General features: G+C 36.7%; 5 protein-coding genes across 15 annotated transcripts in view; 2 read left to right on the plus strand and 3 right to left on the minus strand.

The window, feature by feature from the left end:
- Positions 1–5497, minus strand: part of LOC108730904 (Ornithine aminotransferase precursor) — a 10713-nt gene extending 5216 nt beyond the window's left edge. The window contains exons 1-3 of one of the 2 annotated variants that reach the window (XM_018460860.1): positions 2261–2707; positions 1897–2063; positions 1381–1685 (exon numbers count right to left, since the gene is read on the minus strand). In XM_018460860.1, the coding sequence (XP_018316362.1) occupies positions 1381–1685; positions 1897–1971 (380 nt within the window). In that variant the 5' untranslated portion in view covers positions 1972–2063; positions 2261–2707. Of the gene's footprint in view, positions 1–1380; positions 1686–1896; positions 2064–2260 lie in introns of those variants that run through there. The other variant, XR_001936988.1, reaches the window with a different exon arrangement.
- Positions 5498–9489: 3992 nt separating this feature from the next.
- On the minus strand, positions 9490–11230 carry TBC1d7 (TBC1 domain family member 7). Of its 3 annotated transcripts, none has more exons than XM_018460870.1 (6): positions 11154–11230; positions 10998–11048; positions 10533–10882; positions 10033–10317; positions 9770–9899; positions 9490–9696 (listed from the first exon to the last, which is right to left on the minus strand). In XM_018460870.1, the coding sequence occupies exons 2-6, from the start codon at positions 11037–11039 to the stop codon at positions 9592–9594; spliced, it is 912 nt and encodes a 303-aa protein (XP_018316372.1). In that variant the 5' UTR covers positions 11040–11048; positions 11154–11230; the 3' UTR covers positions 9490–9591. The 3 variants fall into 3 exon arrangements, with proteins under 3 accessions (XP_018316372.1, XP_018316373.1, XP_018316371.1); XM_018460871.1 differs by having other exon boundaries at positions 10998–11043; positions 11154–11223; XM_018460869.1 differs by lacking the exon at positions 11154–11230 and having other exon boundaries at positions 10998–11116.
- Positions 11211–12173, plus strand: LOC108730909 (uncharacterized). Of its 2 annotated transcripts, none has more exons than XM_018460874.1 (2): positions 11211–11244; positions 11735–12173. In XM_018460874.1, the coding sequence occupies exon 2, from the start codon at positions 11746–11748 to the stop codon at positions 12157–12159; it is 414 nt and encodes a 137-aa protein (XP_018316376.1). In that variant the 5' UTR covers positions 11211–11244; positions 11735–11745; the 3' UTR covers positions 12160–12173. The 2 variants fall into 2 exon arrangements, with proteins under 2 accessions (XP_018316376.1, XP_018316375.1); XM_018460873.1 differs by lacking the exon at positions 11211–11244 and adding an exon at positions 11461–11520.
- LOC108730907 (methyltransferase-like protein 25) lies at positions 12162–13915 on the plus strand. Its single transcript, XM_018460868.1, has 4 exons — positions 12162–12745; positions 12820–13171; positions 13462–13559; positions 13623–13915. Exons 1-4 carry the CDS (start codon positions 12167–12169, stop codon positions 13854–13856), a joined length of 1263 nt encoding a protein of 420 aa, XP_018316370.1. The 5' UTR covers positions 12162–12166; the 3' UTR covers positions 13857–13915.
- Positions 13916–15882: 1967 nt separating this feature from the next.
- On the minus strand, positions 15883–22442 carry LOC108730905 (hippocampus abundant transcript 1 protein). 7 transcript variants are annotated; one of them, XM_018460862.1, is made up of 8 exons: positions 18888–20446; positions 18672–18811; positions 18091–18492; positions 17723–17944; positions 17359–17642; positions 16910–17219; positions 16547–16703; positions 15883–16309 (listed from the first exon to the last, which is right to left on the minus strand). In XM_018460862.1, the coding sequence occupies exons 2-8, from the start codon at positions 18804–18806 to the stop codon at positions 16203–16205; spliced, it is 1617 nt and encodes a 538-aa protein (XP_018316364.1). In that variant the 5' UTR covers positions 18807–18811; positions 18888–20446; the 3' UTR covers positions 15883–16202. The 7 variants fall into 7 exon arrangements, with proteins under 7 accessions (XP_018316364.1, XP_018316365.1, XP_018316367.1 ...); XM_018460863.1 differs by lacking the exons at positions 18672–18811; positions 18888–20446 and adding an exon at positions 22064–22442; XM_018460865.1 differs by having other exon boundaries at positions 16568–16703; positions 18672–20447.
- Between the last annotated feature and the right edge of the window lie 375 nt (positions 22443–22817).

Raw genomic sequence — 22817 nt, forward strand, 5'->3', positions numbered from 1 at the left:
GCCCGACATCCATAATTGTACTGTTGCACATGGGTTTCGAGTTTTCACGCGAAGCGACTTTCACCCCACCTCTCTCCCTGGGAGAGGGAGGTGTCCGATTTCCATAATTGTATTTCCATAATTGTACTTTCATAATTGTACGATGAAAGAGCAATGATACCAAATTTGAGCGAAGAAATCAAAACAAACAAGTAGATATATCTTAGTATGTATTTTCAAATAAATTCTTTGCTTTACAAACATGCAGTAATCCATTGCTATATATAATTTTTTTAATATATATTTTGGACTACACACGAACAACTGGTGTCGGCTCACATTTGGCAATTCCTTTACATCAACGTATCTAATCATAATTTATTTGAAGAGTCTTTCATATTTTAAATTTATTGTATATTATTAATTATTATTGTTTAGTATTATATTATTTATTTATAATTTTTTAATCTCTGCTTTTAGGATCTAATTTTCTGGTATAACTTCTGGTATGTTAAATATTAGACTAACTAGATTTTTTAAATTAACAATAATGTACTTAGGCAATACGAGAGAGTACGGCGCGATACTTGGTACAATTATCTTATATTATTTTAATTATATTAATTTAATAAACATTACAGTTTCTTCTGACATTTTGGCCACATCTTAGGCCAAAAGCGATGATGTAGAAATGTAAATAATAAAGAAACCCGTCTTACGCTCAAACGGTGATGCCTGGCATTCTATACATCACTTCGCAGCAATGAATTCGTTAAATTGCGAAATTGATTAATTTGATCTGGTCTTCAATTGTCACGAGATTGATGAAACAATTGTTTCTCTGATGTTTGTGCGATTTGTTCCAGTTTTATATTTCTGATTTTTCCAAATTTCTGATTTTTATACATTATGACTGCGGATTTTATTAATTGTATTGGAATTCAAGCTGGTCTTACGCTTATGGCAATCGAAGGCCAGATTAATTTAACCAATTTCACAATTTAACGAATTTATGCTGCGAAGTGATATGTTATACAATACTTGACCAGAGATCTATCTCTGTTTAAGCGTAAGACGATCTTCTTGACTATCTACATCATCGCCGAGAATAGCCAAAACCATCCAAAGAAACTGTAATTTATTAAATTAAAATAATTAATATAAAACAATAATAAAATTACGCCCCAAGTACCGCGCCGTATTCTCAATATCTTGTTGTTAATTTTAATATCAGGATTCCAAAATAATTTATATTATTTAGATTTTCGAAATAACACACCGTATAATATATAAACTTATCGTTTATTTTCACTGGTCTCTTATACTTTAGATTTTAAATCTCGTTACGTCATTGTTTATCTTATCGACATGAGTTTGAGAATCGAAATCAATACTTTGTACCTGAAAAGTTTCGTAATATATTCTTCGAATTCACCTAAAAGATCTGAATAAAATGCTCTGGATGTCAGAGTTAAAGTCTTCGCTTGGTCGATCATCGCTTTGTAGATTCTGGGATGGCAATGGCCTTGATTAACTGCCGAATAAGCGCTTAAAAAATCAAAGTATCGTTTTCCCTCGACGTCCCACATAAAGACACCCTGACCTTTGCACAGAGCCACGGGAAGTGGATGATAATTGTGAGCACCATATTTAGATTCACGATCAAACACTTGTTGAGATGTAAGTGTTCTGTGGCATTGAATGTGCTAAAAAAGAAAAAACATTTAAGTTAAAATTCTGACAGTATTTAAAATACTTTTAAGTATTCCTTTTCAAGTATTTTAATAATAAGAAAGTAATTATATACAAATAAATTGGATACAGATTGCTTTAAAAACATATAATTTAATATAGCAATCTAATTTATGTATACAATTGTGATAAAATCACAAAGTTAGTACTAATTAATTATATTACCTGAAACTGAGGCAATAGTAAGGTTTTTGATGATCTTTTGATATTTTGCAATACCACTCTCATTAATGATTTCATCGCGTAAATTACTTCCTTGTTAAACTCTCACTGCACGTATTTTCACTTCCGTCGTTACCACGGCTGGGGATACAGTTGATGTTCAAGGTTCTCTAATTTTCAATAAAATACATTTGATTAAAGTAACTGTGTAAAATCTTTATTCTGGAGGGAGATCTAAAGAAGAGCCCCGTATAAATAAAGTTGCCGAAAATTGTAAATTGCAAAAAAATATTTAACAACGAACGAAAGAGAATTTTTCAAAGAAATTACAAAAGACACTTTTATTTAAAAAAATTATTAATCATACTGTAGTCGTCGTCCAGGATGAAATCTGTAGTCGTCACTCAATCTACTCGCAATCTCAATTCTCACTGCTCGTCACGAATGCTCGCGCTCCCGGCACACTCCCCTCCCTGCGGGGGGGGGAGGGTATCTCTCGATAACCAATTATGCGCGATCGTAAGATCATACGCGACCAATCAACGGATCCCGAAAAACCGTTACTTCCGATTGCCAGAACTTTCCATTACCCATGCTGTCCCGCACGAACAAGTCAGGACGAGAACACTCGAGACAAGCGTGATCACTCACACAAATAGTTTCACACAAATATGCCTACAGTTCGGCCATTCTGACTTATTGACCGTCCCGGTCAAACAAGTGCACAAAACAACAGTTTCACAAAACTTACCACTAGGCTTAAAACTAACACAACCAACACAAGGAATCATCAGTTAACGCAAGAAATACGCAAACGCTATAAATTATTAATGGATGTAGGGTCGCATCTGATCCGGCGCTACGACACCAGTATACGGTCGTTGGGTCAACTGGAACCCTTCTACATCAGTAATTACACATCGATCGCAATCGAGAACAGTCTTTATTACATAAGGCCCTTTAAACTTCGGTAACAGCTTTTTATTAACGCCAGGAGTGGCCTCTACATTACGAATTTCAACGTAATCACCTACCTCATACAAACGCGCAGCCTTTCTCCGCAAATTATACCGTTGTTCATTTTTCGATTGCGATTTTTCAATATTAACAGACGCTTGTTCCCGAATTTCTATGAGATCACGGTCCACATCCGACTCGAACATTTTACGCAAAACATCATTAGGCTTTCCCTTTTGGTCAACTCCAAACATTAATCGCGAAGGAGTTTCACCGGTGGATCGACAAACAGTATTATTCAAAGAATACTCGACTTCACTCAAAACACGATCCCACGTGGAGGGAGTTTCGCTAATTTTTGCTATCATTGGCGCTAGAATTCTATTAAAGCGCTCCACTTGGCCATTAGCTCGCGGCGTGTGTACGGCAACCAAAACATGTCGGACGTCTTCATCCTTTAAAAACTCTTTAAATGTATCGGATGTGAAACATGTACCTCTATCCGAAACCAGACGCCCTGGTTTACTATATGAGCGAAAATAATCTCGCAGACATTTTATTGCTTCATCTGTCGTAGTCGATTTACATGGATAGACTCTTATAAATTTAGTGAATGCATCGACAATAACAAGTATGTGTCGATATCCCTTTCCTGTTTTCTCCAACGGACCGAAATGATCTACGTGTACAGTCATAAACGGTAATTTATCCTTTGGGATATTATGCAAAAACCCTTCCGTTTTACCGCTCGAAGGTGAGAACTCTATACATCGAAGACAATTTGCAATGTACTCCTTCACTCGTTCACGCATATTCGGAAACCAATAAACTTTCGTAATATAATTAATAACCTTATCGACACCGACGTGTCCGATATCGTCATGGCATGTTCGGATTACATTAGCTTCCATCGACCGCGGCACATAAAATAACAACTTATGGTTTTTATCTTTTCTATAAACAAGACCGTCACGTAATTCGTATTGTTTTAATTCGGTTTCTTCGAGCTTTTTACGAAGTTTGAGAATCTCGGTATCCCGATCCTGACAAATCGACAGGGTTCGCTCAAACGTACTACCTTCGAGTACTAATACGCTATGACATCGACTAAGCGCGTCAACATGGGCCATTCGTTTCCCTGGTCGATGTACGATTACATAGTTATAGTTTTGCAGAAACAACGCCCAACGCGATATTCGTGGGTTTACATCTTTTTTATTCAATGTAAGACGGAAACTATCACAGTCCGTAATGATTCTGAATTCCTGCCCAGCAAGGTAAATATGAAACCTTTTTAGCGCATAAACCACCGCGAGGCACTCGAGCTCATAGCTGTGATACTTAGCCTCCGTAACAGTAGTACGCTGACTCCAATAAGAAATGGGTTTCCACACGTTATCGCTTTGTTTCTGAAGCAAAATTCCGCCAAACCCGCTTGCACTCGCATCACAGTGCAGTTCCGTTTCAGCGTGCGGTGAATAAATTGCTAATACCGGTCTACTAGCCAAACAACACTTCAGTGTCTCAAATGCCTCGCGCTCCGCCACGCCGAAAATAAATATGGCGTTCTTTTTTATTAAATCATATAAAGGTTTCGCTAACAACGAAAATTTAGGAACAAATCTCCTAAAATAGCTCGCGAGCCCGACAAAACGATGAATCTCTTTCACGTTCCTCGGAACCGGATAACTTAACACGGACTCTATATTTTCGTCACTCGGTCGTATCCCGTGTTGATTGATACAATATCCTAGATATTTAATCTCAGTCTGAATAAAATGACACTTATCCAATCGAAATTGTAGCTGGTTCTTACCGGCCAGTTCAAATAACTCCGATAAAATTGCTAGATGCTCATGAATGCTCTCTGTAGCAACCAAAATATCATCAAGATATAACAATAATTTATGTTCTCTTATCAGTGGGTTAAACACGGCATGCACAAAACGCTGGAATACGCGTGGTGCATTTGTCAGTCCGAAGGGCATTCGCAAATACTCGTATTGTCCCAGCGGGGTCACAAATGACGTATACTTAACCGACGCTTCACTCATTTTAACGTGATGGAATCCGTCCTTCAGATCCAACACAGAAAAATATTTTTTATTCTTCAATTGATCAATATTGTCGTCTATGAGCTCAGTAGGGAAATTATCTCGTATCGTTATTTTATTCAACTCGCGAAAATCAACACAAAGCCGGAGCTCACCTGTTTTCTTTCGCACTAGTACAATTGGACTCGCGTATGGCGAATTACTCGAACGAATAATTTTTTTCTCTAATAGCTCGTCTAGAATTTTCCGTAGTGCCTCTTTATCCGCGAAAGACAATCTACGTGGACGCGCACTTATGGGCTGATCGTGCTTTAAAACAATATCCATTTCAAAACCAAATTCGCGTTCTCCCGCTTGGAAATTTCGAAGGTAACTTGACTTATAAATCTCACGCGCTTTGTTAATTGTATCTTGACCAATCTCGGGATTTACGCGTAACTCATCTCGCACGTTATCGGAACTTTCGCTAACGGTGATACTAAATATTTGTTCTTCGTTTGTCTCGCGCACGTCTTCGATCTCTATTGTGTCTCCTAAGGTAACACGTATTAGTGGACAAGTTAAAAAGTCTCTACCCAAGAGCATTCTGAACGTCATCGTAGGATCGGGTACAACATAAAATTTTATTTTTATACGCACGCCTTTTACATCAATATCGCCATCAAAAATATTTAATACTTCGAGACGCGAATTATTTATTCCGTAGAATTTACTAGTGTCCTCCGTCACCGGACTACAATATTCCTTTTTGACAACGCTGTCACGTATAAGGCTGATAGGCGAACCCGAGTCAATAATTGCATCTATTTCGAATGTTTCTGTGTTACCGATTCTTCCACCAGGGTTGACCCTCAATGCCACCACATACGGTTTCGGAAGCTCTACATGTTGTTCGACGGCTATCACGTTCGTTGATGCAGTCCGCGCAGATCCCCCTCCAGTCTCCGTCGACGAAGCGAGTTGTTTACGCTCCGAACAGTCTCTCGCTAGATGCTCTGAAGAACCACAGACGAAGCAGGTTCTCTTCCCCACCGACGTGGTCGCTGCTGGACGCCCACAGTGCGTAGCGACGTGTCCTGTCTCCTGACACCGGTAACACTTGATCGTCTTCCCTTTCGTAGATGTCTCCGCCTTGGCACCAGATAATTTCAGGCCATCTTTTTTCAGCTTCGGGTCGCCGGACCGCTTGGTTTCGAGACTAATCTTCTCGAAAGCCCTCAACAGCTCAGATTTCGATTGGAAATTCATAATGCGTGCTTGATTTTGCAGGCGCATATCAGCAATGCCCTCAATCAAATAATCGAGAAGCTCATCCTCATCGATCGGTACTCGATTGGCAAGAATTAATTTTTCGTGGTAGTAATCGCAAAACTGCTCGTCCGCTTTCCATGCGCGGGCCTCAAACTCCCTGCGCAGCGACAACTTCGCGGGGCGCGAATCAAACATCTGCGTCATTTCCCGCAACAGATCCTCGACGCTCAACAACAAGTGTTCCGCCTTCGAATGGAATCACGAAAGCGCGCGCCCTTTTAACCTCGAGCTTATTAATACTCTCGTTGAATTATCGTCTAACTGGTAAGAATTTCTCAACAATTCCAGCTGCTGCTTCCACTTCCAGAATGTGTTATCGGTCGCACTAAACTCTGGCAAAAGATCCTTGAGAACACGGACATTACCAGCCGAGGAGGCAGTGTTACTTGACGGCGAAACGCTTCGCATCATTTCGTGTTCTTGTCGCAGCAACTGCCTCTCTCTCTCTATCAGTTCTCTCTCTCGTTGTATTAACCTTAACTCGCGTTGTGAAATCTCATCACATTCTTCCAGTCGCAACGACGTTGCCGGTCTTTCATGCGCAGTCATCTCGTCACTTCTCGGATTCACGGCCCCCTCCACCGTTTCCGGCTCGGCCGTCGACGCCGACGCACCCCCTACATGCGGCGCTCGACTTCGTCTTTCGCCTAAGATCATCCAAATGTCTGGAACGACACCCAATCGCTGAATCAATTCCGCTTTCGCTCCTCCGCTGGGCAGTTTCCTTTCGCGAAGAGCATCCTTCAATTCAGCCACCGTAAAATCATTTCCCTCCAATGTATCCATGACGACTCGGCACGCACGGCACAATCACACAACGATAATGGCGGCGGTCACACAGAACCGTCGGTATCTTTACTCGCAGCAAAGAAGACTTGCACGTAACTCACACACAGATTACGTCGCACTCACCATTTTCCGCCAAGTACACGTTTACGACTTACTCGCGCCCGCAGCAACGAGAAGAATTGCCTCGTGCCGACGGTCGAACCAACCCGTCGCGAAAACTCTTTCGCATGGAAGGATATCTCGCGATCCGATCGCACCGAATCACGGGAGAATATGTCACGGGCCGGTCGCACCGTATCGTCCGGAATCCCACTTCTGATGAAATCTGTAGTCGTCGTCCAGGATGAAATCTGTAGTCGTCGTCCAGGATGAAATCTGTAGTCGTCGTCCAGGATGAAATCTGTAGTCGTCACTCAATCTACTCGCAATCTCAATTCTCACTGCTCGTCACGAATGCTCGCGCTCCCGGCACACTCCCCTCCCTGCGGGGGGGGAGGGTATCTCTCGATAACCAATTATGCGCGATCGTAAGATCATACGCGACCAATCAACGGATCCCGAAAAACCGTTACTTCCGATTGCCAGAACTTTCCATTACCCATGCTGTCCCGCACGAACAAGTCAGGACGAGAACACTCGAGACAAGCGTGATCACTCACACAAATAGTTTCACACAAATATGCCTACAATACTTAAAATACAAAATAAAAATAAAAGAACTAAAGGAATGAATAGTTGAAGATGTATATTTTAATAAAAAAAATATGTCAATAGATTCCCATGTAAGTATATTTATCTGGACAAGTTCTAAACCTTAAATTGCACGATTTTTTGAAAAAAAATACGATCAGTATCGCTTCTTTATGTAAACTGACGACGTTAGGTAGGGGAAAAGATACGTTGAACACTAACTTTTTTCCCCTCCTATATCTAGTCCCCTCACTTCCCGGTTTCTATAAATGCTGCGCGATTTTCATACGTTCTAAGTATGCCATACCTCAATACAGTAAATGAGGGTTAATATTAGAACTTTTTGGACCGTGAGCTAAGTAGTCCACTTTAAATTGAATATATACAATCTCTCTTTGCAACAGCTGCTGTTCTGCCAATTATAATGAAGTGAAAGTTTGTGCCACAGCTGTCTTATCTGAATTATTAATTTCGTTATTCATTCGAAATTAATAATTTAGATAAGACAGCTGTGGTCGCGTACAAAATTGTATATTGTTTTATCAGTAATTATTTCTTTTTCTGTTGATTATAATATTAAAAAAACGCGTCATGCATGGCAGCTATAAAGAGAAAGTAATACCTTCTTTACATATAAAAAAAAATGTTTGAAAATACGCACATATTTTTAGTAAAGATTTTTATCTGAAAGTGCTACATTTTAGGAGTACTCTAAAATTTTAACTAAAAAGATTATAAAATGAAGAACACACGTTATAAATTTGTTATGTTACTTTTTTTACGTGTGCATCTTCAAGATTTTTTTTTAACATATTGTTATTTGTTTCGAAACGTTATCATTAATAAAATACATTCTATAATAATATTCAAAGTATATTCAATATTTTGTTGTTCATATCAGATGGATAGTTTTAGAATGGCAGCACCAATTTGCACTAATTGGCTAATTTGACTCAGTGATAATCGTAAAACTTTACAAAGGTATGACAACGAAAGATTAAAATTAATTTACGTACAATATATAATTGTGTTACGTACATTATATAAATATTACATGTCATTTTGCAATTAAAATATCTTTAAAATTTTGATATATCGAATTATTTATTTATCTACTTTTTCATAGGAGATTTTAATTAAACCGTTTTTCTTTTAAAAAAATCTCCAATTAATATTTGAATCCTTAAAATAATAATAGCAAAAACTTAAAAAAATAAATTCTAAAAATATATTCTTACAGATTGTAATTCAGTCAGTATAGATATTCTCAGCAGTCACTAATCAAATCAATCACAAGCGAACTTATCTCGACGACTAGTCAGACTGACAAACAATTAAATTCTGTGTGCCTAGTTCAAATTTTATTTATCTCAATCTCGGGCAACGAGTCAAAGGATACCGTCAATACATGTCTTTCGCTACACTGTACTTTTCCACTGATTCGTTTGTTTTGTGGCTTATATTATTATTGATAACAGTCTCATATCTGAGAAACTAAACAATAGAAAACTACGAATTTACGTAGGCAGAAAAGACGAGGATAATTTTTGTAATTTACAAATGATTTTAAATCAAGATATATTAATGATTTATTATTTAAAAATCAAGTTATCTTTTTTTCAGAACATTTCCAAATATTATATTTTTCAATGGTTGAAACTATAAACGAAAGATACATTTTTTTAAATTGAAAACTTAATTTATTATAGTTCCAAAGCTAATTTCACAGAGATATAATATCCAAATATTAAAGTTACAGAATATATATGTGATGATAAAAATCAGCTTCTGTTTTGTATAGCATTTAAATGAGGCAAGTTTGAGAAAATTAGGGATTTTAATTTTATCGATAATAACTTCATCGCACAATATATAATGTATTTTTATGTGTAAAACATTAACTATGCTTTGTGAAATACATGTCAACTTGTTGAGTTGTTCCACTTTGTTGTATTGATTCAATTGCTTTATTGACTATCACCTCTGATGTTTCTTCTGTTATCTAGAACGAAATGTAAAAATCTGAAAAATGTGCCCATCACATTATTGCATTATAATTTAATTAGTAGTCTTACATTATTGATAGTATCTAATACATGATCTATGCTTTCGCATCTTAATAATAGTCGCCTCAAAGTAGTTAACGTAACGACGGCAACGAATATTAAAATTCGATATGCACCAACCGTTATTTTATCCCATATCCTACAATAAATAATTAAGTATTCTAATAATCTTAAAAAGATATAGTCTTGCCAGTATCAAAGTTAATTAATAAAATTACATTATAATTTCAGTCTTTATGATAAAATAAAATATATGTAATGAACATACGTACTTAGCAATAGATCCATTGCATATTATGCCAGCAAAACACGAATAAAACCAAATATCATATGGAAGATTATAAAGTGCATCAATTTTAACAAGATGCTTGTATAATTCTACGTCTTCTTTTTCCAACAATGCATATGTACAGTCTTGCAATTTTCCTACTTCTTTCTGTAGCTTCTCAACTTGTACAAAAAGTCCTGACAATATCCAATACATATCCACTAGTTTCTCTTCTTCTGATTCAACATCAATCACGTACCACAGTGTCTCGGCCATTTTGCTCATGGCTCTGGAATAGATAAAAGTCTATTATAATATAATATTTTTTGAGTTCTTCATACAAAATGAATACAAAATGAGTCTATGAATTTATAGAGCCAAGGCATCCTTCAAAATCAAGACGAAGAACATTATTAAGAAAAATTTTAGATTTCAATTAGAACTTAAAATAAAAATGTTCAGTTTAAGTTTGAAATACCTAATATTGAATACTGTAACGTGAACCTGTATAACGGCGATTCCAATTGAGCAGCCATATCAACTTTTGCTCTTCTTTTACGTAACAACCACATTGCTAGAAATATTAGATGCGGTTTCGTAAAGTCGTCTATAATCTTTGCGACCCTCAGTGCTCTCTGCAAATCCTGAAATTCCGCCTTGCGCTGAGCCATTATAAATCCCTGGCTCTCCGAGTAAACTGGTACAACGTCGAGTAAGACTTTCCACAAGAAGTTTCTGTACATAGCAGGTACAGTGAATCTTAAACAAAACTGCTTTAGCTTTGTCTTGTCAAGCGGGCGCTCCTTCAACAATATCTCCAGAGATTTCTTTTCTTCGACACTGCGGAAACCAACCTGCCATTTAAAAGCAATGATATTTTAATCATATGACAATCTGATAGAGAATTCTTCTACAGTGATATATAATTGTTGCTTCGATTTAAAGAGCAAGTGGATTTTGGAGCGTCACCTTTTCATAATATTGCGAACGAAAATTTCGCTCATCCGTCATCTTTCTACTCTGGTCGAAGTAGAAATAAATGGAAGAGAATTATATAATTAAAGTTACACGAGATAATCAGATGGAACGCGCTTACACAGCAACATCTATATTTACGTTCTATACCTGTCATGTAGACGTAACGCAACAATATCACATATGTTTGTGTAATGCGTATAACCTAGAAACTCTGCTGCACAGATTACTGCGTGCTCGTGTAAGTTTTGTTAGTTTTATCACGAAAAAAGTTTGAATTTACTTCATGTTGCGTTTGCTGCGATTGAGGAGATTCAGGTTTTTTTCTTATACACTACACACACATATAATTAGCCATCCATCGTCGACAATGTCGACACACCCGTGTGTCACTGCGGTCACTGCATTACAGTTCTATACTGCTATATACATCCGTATCCATAGTTCTATAGACATTGATTTACTTAATAAGCATCACGATTTACTTTGTCACTTATTAATATCCTTTTTGTACATAGTAATTTGATTAAGAAGCTGCTTTTTTTTCTTACAATAGTTTTCTTTTATTAATTTTTTGGTGTTATAACAATTAGCTAAAAAGTAAATAGAATAAGTGTTATAATAATTAGTTAAATCAAGTGGAGTAAGTAGAGTGAACTAATAAAGAGATATTTCCTTGTGTGATGAGAGAGATATAATGACGCGTATAATCTATGATTGTCTTTTTTTAGTTAATATAATTATGTCCCATGAAAAAAAGGATCTGGATGTAAATAAAGTCTTTGAAGATTTATTGTTCGCGGAAGAAATCGCACAAAAATCAGGCTACGAGAAAGGCTACGAGAGCGGCAGGGAACAGCTGCTAAAGGGATACCACCTCGGATACCACAGAGCAAGCATAATTGCTGCACAATTAGGATATTACAGCGGAGTATTGGAACACTATTTACAAAATAATGATATCGCTAAATGTGAGAAAGCGACGACGATAGCCAAGAAGCTCTTGGAAGATATTCGCAGCACTCTTCCCAATCACCAGGATGACAATCTGAACATTCTGCAAGCTGTGGAAGATATTAAGTTCAAATATGCCAAATTTTGTTCACTAGCAAAAATTAGTCCGGTATATCCAGAGACAGATATACTCGAATTTTAATGCGACAATGATGACAGAATATAACCAGCACTTTGAGAAAGCATTGGATTTCATTAATATCTATCAAGAATTGATAGATTGCCATTTAGTTGATTTTATTACTGAGGGATTATGGGACAAGTGCTTGCCAGAGAAATTAAGATCAGAACTTGAAAATATTGATATGAGCGGAGATATCTGGGAAGAAAACAATACAGATTCAGAATTGAGTAATTTTATACAATTAACAAAATCACTTTCTTTAGAGTCATGTCCAGCTGTTATATGCGTGGATGATTTACCAAAGCTATTACCGCAGTTTTCCACGGAACGTATGATTGAAAATAAATTTGTTTATCCAAAGTTTGAGCTCATGAATACAAAGAAGTCGCATGAAATAGAAGTGCTTGGAAAAGTTATTGCCGAGATAGCACTTTCCACCCGCAGTTTAGTGATAGACGCCGGAGCTGGGAAGGCGTATTTGTCGACATATTTATCAGAACATTTTAATATTCCTGTATTAGCAATTGATTCGTCGCAAGTTTGTCACAAGGGTGCAATAAATCGTCAGGAAAAGATTCAGAAAAGGAAACGAACGCTAACGAAGGTTTGTGAAAAAAATTTGACTATATTATATTATTATTTATCATAACGTTATAAAAATTGTCATATTCCTTTTAGATTCGATATATAGTTCAAGAGTTAGACGACACGACTAATTACAACAAAGTGGTGAATACGTGTTACCCTGATTGGAGCGTAAACGAAAATCTCATTTTGACAGGATTGCACACTTGTGGAATGCTTGTGCATTCTGTAATTAAAGCTTTCTTATATGCGAAGGACATTAATTTACTTCTTGTTGTTCCATGCTGTTATCATTTAGCGAATGAAGCATTGAGCGGACGCTGGAATTTCAGCAAAAATGCCAGAATGTTGGCTCAACAGTCTATCGAAAGAAGTAGATATAATAAACATCTTTCTCCTTCGTTATTTTATAGAGCTGTGCTGCAAGTTATTCTACATTCAATGGGTCAGTATAGATATAGTGAAATATAAATATAATTGATATTTTCGATCATTGCATAAGCTCTCTTATGTTTTAATTTAATAACGCGATATTATATCCCTGATATCTCATTTTGGCTTAATCATAAAACTATGTTTCAAGATTGAATAGTAATCATCGCTTTAAAGTATCAAGCAAATGTATATATATAATGTACAAATTAGGCATAAGTTTTCCTTCAATGACCGAAAATCTTGATATTCATTAATTCTGTATCAACATATCGATTGCTATTTATATAATATTGTTAATAGGATATTACAATGCTAAAGTAGGACGTGGTGGACCACTGAATAATTTCGCGGACTACGCAAAGTGTGCGCTATCCAAAATCGGAGTAAATAAGAAGCAGGTATGTGTTATTTCTTCATTTGTTCTGATATATCGACAGAAATTTTACAAAATATGATTTTAGATACCACCCGCATATGTATTGCAAGAAATATATCAGAATCACATACACTTTGAATCAAGGTTGCGTCTGTTTCAAATGTTGAGAATATATATGAGCTCGGTAGTGGAAGCGGCAATCATGTTGGATAGAATAATATTTTTACAAAATGATATCAAGTGTTCCAAGGTTGCTGTAATACGTTTGTTTGATCCAACACTTTCTCCTAGATGTTATGGAATAATTGCAACGAAATAAGTACAATAAATATAAAGATATTAAAGATGTTATGAAGGCAGAAAAAGATTAATCTGATCATAAAATGGTATGCCAATTTATTGTATAGAAGGTGCTTGTCACATTTTTAATATACAAATATGAAATGTTTAAATAATTACTTGTTGTTGCATATAAAATAATGTGATTTTAATAAAAAATTTTTCATTAAATCATTTGTCAAATTCACGATTAACTCATAATTTGAATATGGAACGTCTCAAATATTTTTTAGTTTAACATTTCAACAGAGTATATATATGTAGTTGTTTAAAGTTTTATATTGTATAAATGTGAAATTTGCACAAGTGATACTTTTATTTATCTTAAAAATAATTACTTTTTATTAATGCATTCATCGTACATTATACATATACAATTACTTAACTCGTAATAGAGTCAAGACTTATTCTATGTTTTATTCTTAATATTATAATCTTCCTGCTTGTTTTGTATATTTATAATACAATTGCATATATTTACTTCAGTGTACGAGAGCGAGTTCGTAAGTAACTCTAAGGAAATACAAACAGAAACTATAGAACCGTAATTGCACTGTATACACCTGCTCACGATTTCTACTTCGTTCTGTAATACTTTACTGTAATACAGCTATGTTCTAGAAAACGCACGTAATTTTAATATATTCGACAAAGCCATATCGACTGAAACCTTTAATATCTTGTTTTGTTTTAAACAGCCTTATATAAAAAAGGAGTTAATATTAAATATGTATAAAATACATATTTATTACTTTTATTTATAAAACGATTCAGTATTAATATCATCCAATAAATATCCATCAAACAATTGATGCAGCTTCGAATTTTTTTTCCGAAAGATAATCACAAATGTGTGCAAATATCAAAATTTATGAAATTAATTTGTGGTAAGGACGCGTTGCACATTATTGTTATTATTTTTCGACTATTTTGCATTTGTCATTAATTACTCTTTGGCTTTCATCGAGACTAATCGAGTTTAAGAGCATAATGACTTTAAGATCCAATTCGGTACAATAACTAAAAAAAAAAAATACTTGTTTCCTACAAGTTAGTTTAAAATGATTGTATTTTTTGTGTAAACACGCTATTGATATTTTACATAAACATACTAATAATAACACAAATTAAAGATAAATCGTATTATTTAAACAATCAAAATTTTATATGTATATAAATGAATGCTACTGCATTAAAACATATTTTTCCTAAAAGTTTTGATATTTTTGTAAAATAGAAGTAAAATATATATATACAAGATTCTATTCTATCATAAAACGGTTTTTTCTCGTTTTAACATCAATGTGATTCCGATTATAACACACATAATTTAAGAGAACTATTGATTCTCAATTAATAATTTAATATTTCATTTTACTCATAGTGTTAATGTCTACCATTATCTTTAAATGACAAACTATCACTTTGTATAACTTGTTCTTAGCATTGAGGCCTTTCTCGTTATATTTATAGTTTCTATGAATTAAAATAAATAGTTTTTGTGCAAAAAGAAACAAGTCGCATGATCTATAAATATTAGATAAATTATATGACATACAAGAATGATAAGTAATTACTATATCATACCTGTACAAAAGGAAAATACGATTTAAAGAATTTGCATCCTTTTCAATTGTCAATTAATGATGCTTTTGTATACAAAAATTATGCTTACAAGGAATGTGTAAAAGCTATTTCTAGTGCTACGAATGTACGGAGATGCAAAAATATGTTGCGCAATTTACATTAGCACTTGATATAAAATGTGGTAATATAAATTAGTAACAAAAGAAAAGGATACGACATCAAAGTAAAGGATCAAATATTCATAAGATGATAACTCTAGTAAAATACAAGTTTTCAGTTTTCATTGATGTATCGTTTTGTGCCGTTGGCGAGCTGCGTAAAGAGTCATTGATTTTACTTCGCATAAAATTGTTACATCTGATTGAATAGTCGGCGCAAGAATCTTGAAAAGGAAGATCTAATTTAATGTTACGTTTTTCGCAACACAACACGCTTGTAGTATGATTATACTCGACTCTGAGATCAACCCACGGTATTATCGCACAAGCACTGCTTGTACAAATTGTTTGTCACAACCTAAACATTAAGTTCCATCGATAAGTCCTAAAATCAAGCTTAGTTACTGTCTTAAACAAATAGTATAATACAATATAGACAACTCTATTACAGTCGCCTGATCGAATCAGGTGTATTTCATAGTAACGATCTCTTCACCTCTGATTAAGGGTGAAACTTTACCGCTTGGCTAAAGTATTCTCGTCGTGTACTATATGGTTTGTCTTACATTTTTCAATAGACATTATAGCGCGGCGGAGTTACAATTGTCGACTAGTGGTGATAGCGGACCGATCTTTCCTCTTCCACTTCCTACTCGGTCTGCTTCATATTGAACGTCCAAGGACAAACCTAAAATAATAAGCACTTTGAGTCTTACATTGTTATAAGTAAAACATGGTATTTGTAAAATTTGCTGCATGTATCTCACGACTTTCGTAAGTAAAATTTTTTTGGCACAAATCTCATTATGCTCATATTGTTTATTCAACAAGTCGATAGAGAGATTAGAATTAAAACAATTTTCGATGAATCCCATCACCATAAACATATTTGGCATTTTAGCATATTTGACAACCTGTAACGTACATTTCTGATATGCGTATTTACCGGAGGGCCTCCGGGAAGTGGATGGGTGATGCAACGATCCTGTTGACATAGTATTTGATTCGGGAATAAATGCGGCTACTAGTAGCGCGCAGATCACAAGTAACGCACCAAATACGAACGGTGGCCCTGGTACAAGCTGGAAATACAATTTAACGAACATTTAAATTTTTATTTAAAATCAACATATATAACAAAATACTTTGTCTATGTATTTATACATACATATAAACATATCGATTCTTTTTTTTTTTAATATTAAAGCTATTACTTTTTAATAAATTTTAATGCTGCATATATAAAACTTACTGAACAGATAGGCTAACAAAAATAAACTATGCTTACCTGCAGATATAATGTATGTACCTGAGGCATTATGTCAAGATGTGTACTAGTTCCCGTTCTGTTGTTTTCGTCTACAAACGACGGTTTTAAAGGGAGATTGGGCGTGTCGTCGTTAAGATCAACATGAAAAAGGTAGAATATGACACCGAACATAGCAGGTCCAAGTCCATTGCAGAGACCACGCATCCCAGTTACCATACCTTGCACTAATCCTTGTTTATCAGCATCAGAATGCATGGATACGAATGCGGAAATCGCAGGGTACGTAATGCTTGATACAGAAGCAAGTACTCCAGCAGCCCACATCATCCTTGAAATAATTGACGCTTGATAAGACTTGGCATTCTCTGGTTATTCTCATCGTCTCATTTAATTTTAATTATTATTGAAATTTTAATGCATAATTAATAGAGTGACATTGCTGTGATGCAAATGAAGAAGTGATTTACCATGTTTGTGAGCCGAATCCATACCACATAAGCTGTAACATTTCAAATAACAGACCGAGCATTATAGTATGTTTGCTGCCGAGTGTTCTCATTAAGGGTCCTAATACAATCTGCGCTCCCACACTCAGGATGCCCACCACGGCGATAAATATTGCTACCATGAGATTAGAGAAACCCATAGCCAATTTTAAGTAAACGAATATACAACTATATTGTCCTGCTTCAGGGAGGTAACTCAGGAACACAGTAACACACAGCATTAAAATAGTATGGTCTTTTCCAACCTGCAAAGTAAATTTAAAATAGCTGTATATTTATAGATTTCTTTTTTATACTCTATACATATATGTACGTGTACTTTTACCTTTCCAAGAGCAGCAAATGGATCAGCTTGCTCCCATGATATAGGTGCTGGTGGACGTGTCTTTTCAGGCAAACTTTCAGGTACAGCCACTAATATGAAAAACACATCCAAGACTGCGATAGCTGTTGCTAATGCTACGGCAAGATTTTCTCCATAAGTTTTCATAATATAAGCACCCAGAGCTGGACTTATTACCATACTTGCTGCAAAAGTTGCTGATACCTGAGGAATAAGTAAAATTAAATTTATTTTATAAGTTAGATAACCAGTTATTATCTTTATTACTTTTATTATTACTTATAAAATAAAACTTTGATCGTCAAAATGCAAATATTGTCATTCTAATCACAAAAATGATATACACGTACCAAACCATATGCTAGTGATCTTTGATTTTCTTCCGTTACATCCGCAACGTATGCAAACACCACTGAGAATGTGCAAGCGAATACGCCACTGATAGAAATCATGGCAAAAAACCACCATGTATTAATGCTCATTAGGGGAATTGGTGCGCATGTAAAGGCCACTGTGATAAGTAAAAAAAATTTTCGACCCCATACGTCAGAGAGAGCACCAATCAGTGGCGCAGAAAGAAAAGACAAGATTCCTTTGATTCCTATTATCAAGCCATTCATCAGGAACGTGTGATCCGGAAATGTTTCGTTCAGTACCCTAATAATAGGCATGGTTAATAGTCCCCATGCGAAGAATTCCAGAAATATTACAACCAATGCATGATAGACGCTCGCTTCGCCAACACCAGAACTCTGAAAAATAACATAACAACATATTACAAGATAATCTTTAATATGAGTAAATTACAGAATAATTTTTAAATGTAAAAGTGTACAAGACGCAGCATAGAAAATAAAATAAATTTCGATAACTAGAGGTAGTCTTCTGCATGTACCACAAGTGACAGACTTATGATATTTTAGCAGCTGACCTTGAGGTGTCTGTAGCATTGTTGAACGAATGTAGGGGGAGGTGTGAGTTTGGCTGTGGCATGATCTTGATTGTTATGTATTTCAGAACAGGTCGGGCCCAAGCCCTCTGTTCCACTGCTTGCCCCAGGGGGCATGACCCCTAAAAAATGTCGCTATATATATTTCCTCTCATATTCTCACGTTTTAATCGATACTTTTGTCGTCATTCCGCTTACAAGTATACGATAAAAAGATAGACAATCTTCTCTTAATGTCATAATAGCGCACTGTTTCCACAATTCTGTATTAAATTTTAATTTGTGACTCAATATTATTTGTAGCTCGTTTGCTTGGATCGTCAAGTCCGCATGCTTTTTCATAGCTTTTTTAACGTAACATCTAAAATAGATAAGATATCGCACCATGACTGAAATGCATGTATTGTGTATGCATTCTACTACATCTTATTCTAATTATTTTATAAATAGTCTCTTCAGTCATATTGTGATGACCGTTTGATTTGCCGACGTTACATTTGCATTACAAACGAGATTGTTACAACGAAGCGGTATATCTGTCTTCACTATATATTTATTTCTCATGTCTATTATCGATAATGTCTGTTAATACAAAACTTTGATTAACGATTTATATCGCTTCGATAAAACTGTCCTCTTTTACATCTATTTACTTTATTATTATTATTTTTGCAAATATTATTTACACGCCTCCTTATGTACACTCTGCTTTGTTGTGGTTTAAGTAAGAAATATTATTCAATCGTGAGATACAATAAGTCACTCTGCTGTCACTCTGCGCTTCCTCGTTTGCAATTATATTTACGAGAACGTGACATAATCAATCTTTCTGACAATCGGTTGTCAACGTTTTGAACTTTATTATGGCAGTGCAAGACTCAAGCTAGCGCAATCTTCCACGGCATCCTCTTAAAATCCATTCACTCTCAATGTGCGCGTATGTTATTTATATATTTCTTAAAAATAATTCCATGATTATCGAGTCATACGACATAATTAGTCCTGTAACGCTGTCTCGCGTACAGTGCCAGATCAGTGGCGTTATTAGATTTCTTGGCAAGTTACGAGATCCGAAGAGTAAAGTAAAGGAGTTACAGCCCCGACGTAAAGCTTGGAAAAGCCGATTGGTATTTTTCACGCATTGCTAAATGTCGTTTCCTTTTCTATCTCTCTTTGCGTGAAACAGAAATTCTCCCTCATGATAAATGGGAGGAGAGCACGAGGTGAACGATATCGTCGGGACGCTCGCTTCCCCGAGCTCGGGGGGTCGACCGCTCGCGCGCGCGGCCTTGATCTGATCGCGACGCGCGTGACGTCACAGAGATCCGCGGGGACGCTAGGTCGGCGACGGGGCACTCGGCACTCCACGCAGGTCTCCCTGCAGGTCGGCAACGCGCGACGATCGACGTCCGGGCGGTCCGGGGAGTCTTCTCGTGCGACCGGAGCGGCTTTGCGCCGCGGACGGAGTCTCTTTCCTCCCTTTCTTTCCCTCTCTCTCACCCCCCCCTCTCCTTGTTCACCCTCTGTCTCGTATCTCTATTCTTGGAAACCACGTCGGTCGTTCGCGTAACGACGGCTGCTACAGCGAGATCTCGGACGATCACATATTTCCAGCCGAGACCCTTCGACGCGCCGTCAATCCCTCGCGCGGTCCATTCACGTCGCGCGGGACGGTTCACGCGGGGAATCAAACCTCCGCATCGCAACTGCTCCTCCAACTGGTTCCTCATCCCCTCCCCAACGTCACCGCTTGACGATTCAACCGTATAATCTCTTCGAGCTAACTCCGGACTCCTCCTAACCTAACAACGGCCTCAACAGCTGGCGATTCGCTCGATTCCAGGCTCGCTGCTTCTTTTAGCTGGAAGCTTTCCGCATCGCGGAACAAAGATTTCGCATACGCTGCGGTAACATCAATCCGCGTGGTCCATTACGGTCAATTGTTAGCGTATATGGGAACGCATTGTCGAATAATTGATCGATGCGCGCGACACTTGCCTGTTTATGCGCTATATGTACATGTAGTGACGCGCACACACGCACGTAAAAAATAATATACATATACATACATGTGTATATATATATACACTGTATATATATATGTGTGTGTGTGTGTGTGTGTGTGTGTGTGACGTTGCATATACGATAAAAACAATGTCGTATCGTGGAATAATATCCATTTTTAACTCCTGATTTCTTTTTAGTCAAAATATATAATAACCTTCGGGCAAAATCAATTCAATAGTTACAACGCGGTTATTAGGAAAAAATTCATCAATTGCCTTTTTCCATTGGGCTAAACAACGGAGGGAGAGAAAGACGCTATTAATTTAATTTACATTAAATAGAGGTTTAAGCGATGATAGAGGGTTAAGTTGAATATTGCTTATAAAACGCGGCATAATAAATAAATTGCTTATAGCAATATTGATCGCAAGAACAAAATTTCTCCCCTTCTATTAAGACGTATGTATTTAGGGTACAGTCAACGCAATATTGCAAACGCTTTGAAGCGTTTTTTAATTGGTCAGTTTGTAAAATTTCAAAGCATTTGTAGGGAGACTTTGACCACAGCCTTAAAAATTATAAATTAAATTTTAAATCACAGTTGAAATACGACAGATTATCTTTCCTCCGTCAGTTAAATTTTTCCTTCCATGTATCGGATGTCCTTTGTAATTTGCAAACAAACGTGTTTATAAAATAAAATGGTCTAATCAGCTGATAACACCACATAGGTTATGTAAATAAGTTGCAATAATTAGTACTTTTTTATAATTATGCTCCATTTAATCTTGCACAAGACAGAAAAGAATACAGTGCAAAATGAAACGTATGGGAATAATAGAGATGGACAATTTTTGATAATACTCAAACGCGTTGGAAAATACTGAATACACACAGATGTATACACGCATTTATCACGCTGTTCAAAAAATAATTTAAACGTATGCAAATATAAAGTGTGTCAAGAATTAAGAGCCTATGAATATAAACACTTCCATTTTATTGCAGGAATTGTTTGTAACGTAGAATCGTGAGTATATTTTCGGCTGTTTCCCCGAGATATACAAGAGACAAGATACAAGCGTCCCATGTATAGCGTCACGAATAGAGCTTCTCGTTAGTACCAATCATGCGACATTACGTGAAGATAAAATGGGAACTCGAGATAAAAGCGGTGTAGGCAAACAGACAGGTATGCTACGAATGTCGGGGTGAGGCGCGAGGCCGTGAGCAGGAGTGAGAGGGTACCCTTGGTAGCAACGGCAACGGCAACGGCTCACCGCCACAGGAAAGAGAGAGAGAGGGGAGTCGGAGATAATGATGGCGAGTGGTGTCAATGAGTGAGATTTAACGAAAATCATTGGTACCGTGATGACTCCATCCTTCATAATGGACTTTCGGCTTCGTATGATCATGCCCACGACCTTCTTAGAGACCTTGGCGGGCATATTCACGCACTGCGCGCACAGACTCTTTCGCTTCTTCAATTTCATGAATTCCTAGACTCTCGACGGCACGAAAGATGTCATTTTTCCGCGATACCGTCCTCGCACCGTTTGTCAGCCGTCGTAACTCCGAGATTACTTTCAGCTAACACGGATCGTTCTCATGGTGGCATCTACATAACAGCAGAGCAAACGGCGAGAACAAACGAACGTATCCGCATGTCCGGAGACCAACGCACAGACTATCGCAGACTATCGTCAACGGGCACGAAGTCACGAACAATTCTGAGATATCGCGAGACGATCAAACGGAATCGCGCGATATCGCCATTGCGGTTCTGCATAGATAGACAGGTGGATTTCCAAGCGCGCGCTGTCCGCTGTCGCGCGAGGGTCCGGCTCACGCCATTGGTCATTTTCGTTTTCAGTGTGTTCGAAAAAAGCTTGGCATTAAAAAATGAGTAGAGGTTATAAAAAATAGTATTCGTAGGCCGTTCTTATTTTAAGACCGTCTCGAGTAACGTCTCGAGAGGCTAATACGCCCCTTTGATTGGCTTGTGACATCTTTAAACTGTACTTACGATTAAACTATGAATACCGCTCAACATCTTCATTGCCGTAATTGACAGTATACGTTCCGTCTATATATTCGATGAATCATGGACGAGATCGTCCG

The sequence above is a fragment of the Mycetomoellerius zeteki genome, unplaced genomic scaffold (assembly GCF_001594055.1).
Source record: "Mycetomoellerius zeteki isolate Tzet28-1 unplaced genomic scaffold, Tzet1.0 scaffold98, whole genome shotgun sequence".
Lineage (NCBI taxonomy): Eukaryota > Metazoa > Arthropoda > Insecta > Hymenoptera > Formicidae > Mycetomoellerius > Mycetomoellerius zeteki.

Bases quoted from the DNA above. Each gene is read 5' to 3' on its own strand.
- LOC108730909 (XM_018460874.1), top strand. From the start codon at position 11,746: ATGTCCCATGAAAAAAAGGATCTGGATGTAAATAAAGTCTTTGAAGAT.
- LOC108730907 (XM_018460868.1), top strand. From the start codon at position 12,167: ATGATGACAGAATATAACCAGCACTTTGAGAAAGCATTGGATTTCATT. The intron at 12,746-12,819 runs GTTTGTGAAAAA...TATTCCTTTTAG, and splicing joins GGAAACGAACGCTAACGAAG to ATTCGATATATAGTTCAAGA. The intron at 13,560-13,622 runs GTATGTGTTATT...ATATGATTTTAG, and splicing joins TCGGAGTAAATAAGAAGCAG to ATACCACCCGCATATGTATT.
- LOC108730905 (XM_018460862.1), bottom strand. From the start codon at position 18,806: ATGCCCCCTGGGGCAAGCAGTGGAACAGAGGGCTTGGGCCCGACCTGT. The intron at 17,220-17,358 runs GTAAATCACTTC...AATTATTTCAAG, and splicing joins GGATTCGGCTCACAAACATG to GATGATGTGGGCTGCTGGAG. The intron at 16,704-16,909 runs GTAAGCATAGTT...TTGTATTTCCAG, and splicing joins TACATACATTATATCTGCAG to CTTGTACCAGGGCCACCGTT.
- TBC1d7 (XM_018460870.1), bottom strand. From the start codon at position 11,039: ATGACGGATGAGCGAAATTTTCGTTCGCAATATTATGAAAAG. The intron at 10,318-10,532 runs GTTCACGTTACA...TATCTATTCCAG, and splicing joins TTGGAATCGCCGTTATACAG to AGCCATGAGCAAAATGGCCG. The intron at 9,900-10,032 runs GTACGTATGTTC...TATTTATTGTAG, and splicing joins TGCAATGGATCTATTGCTAA to GATATGGGATAAAATAACGG.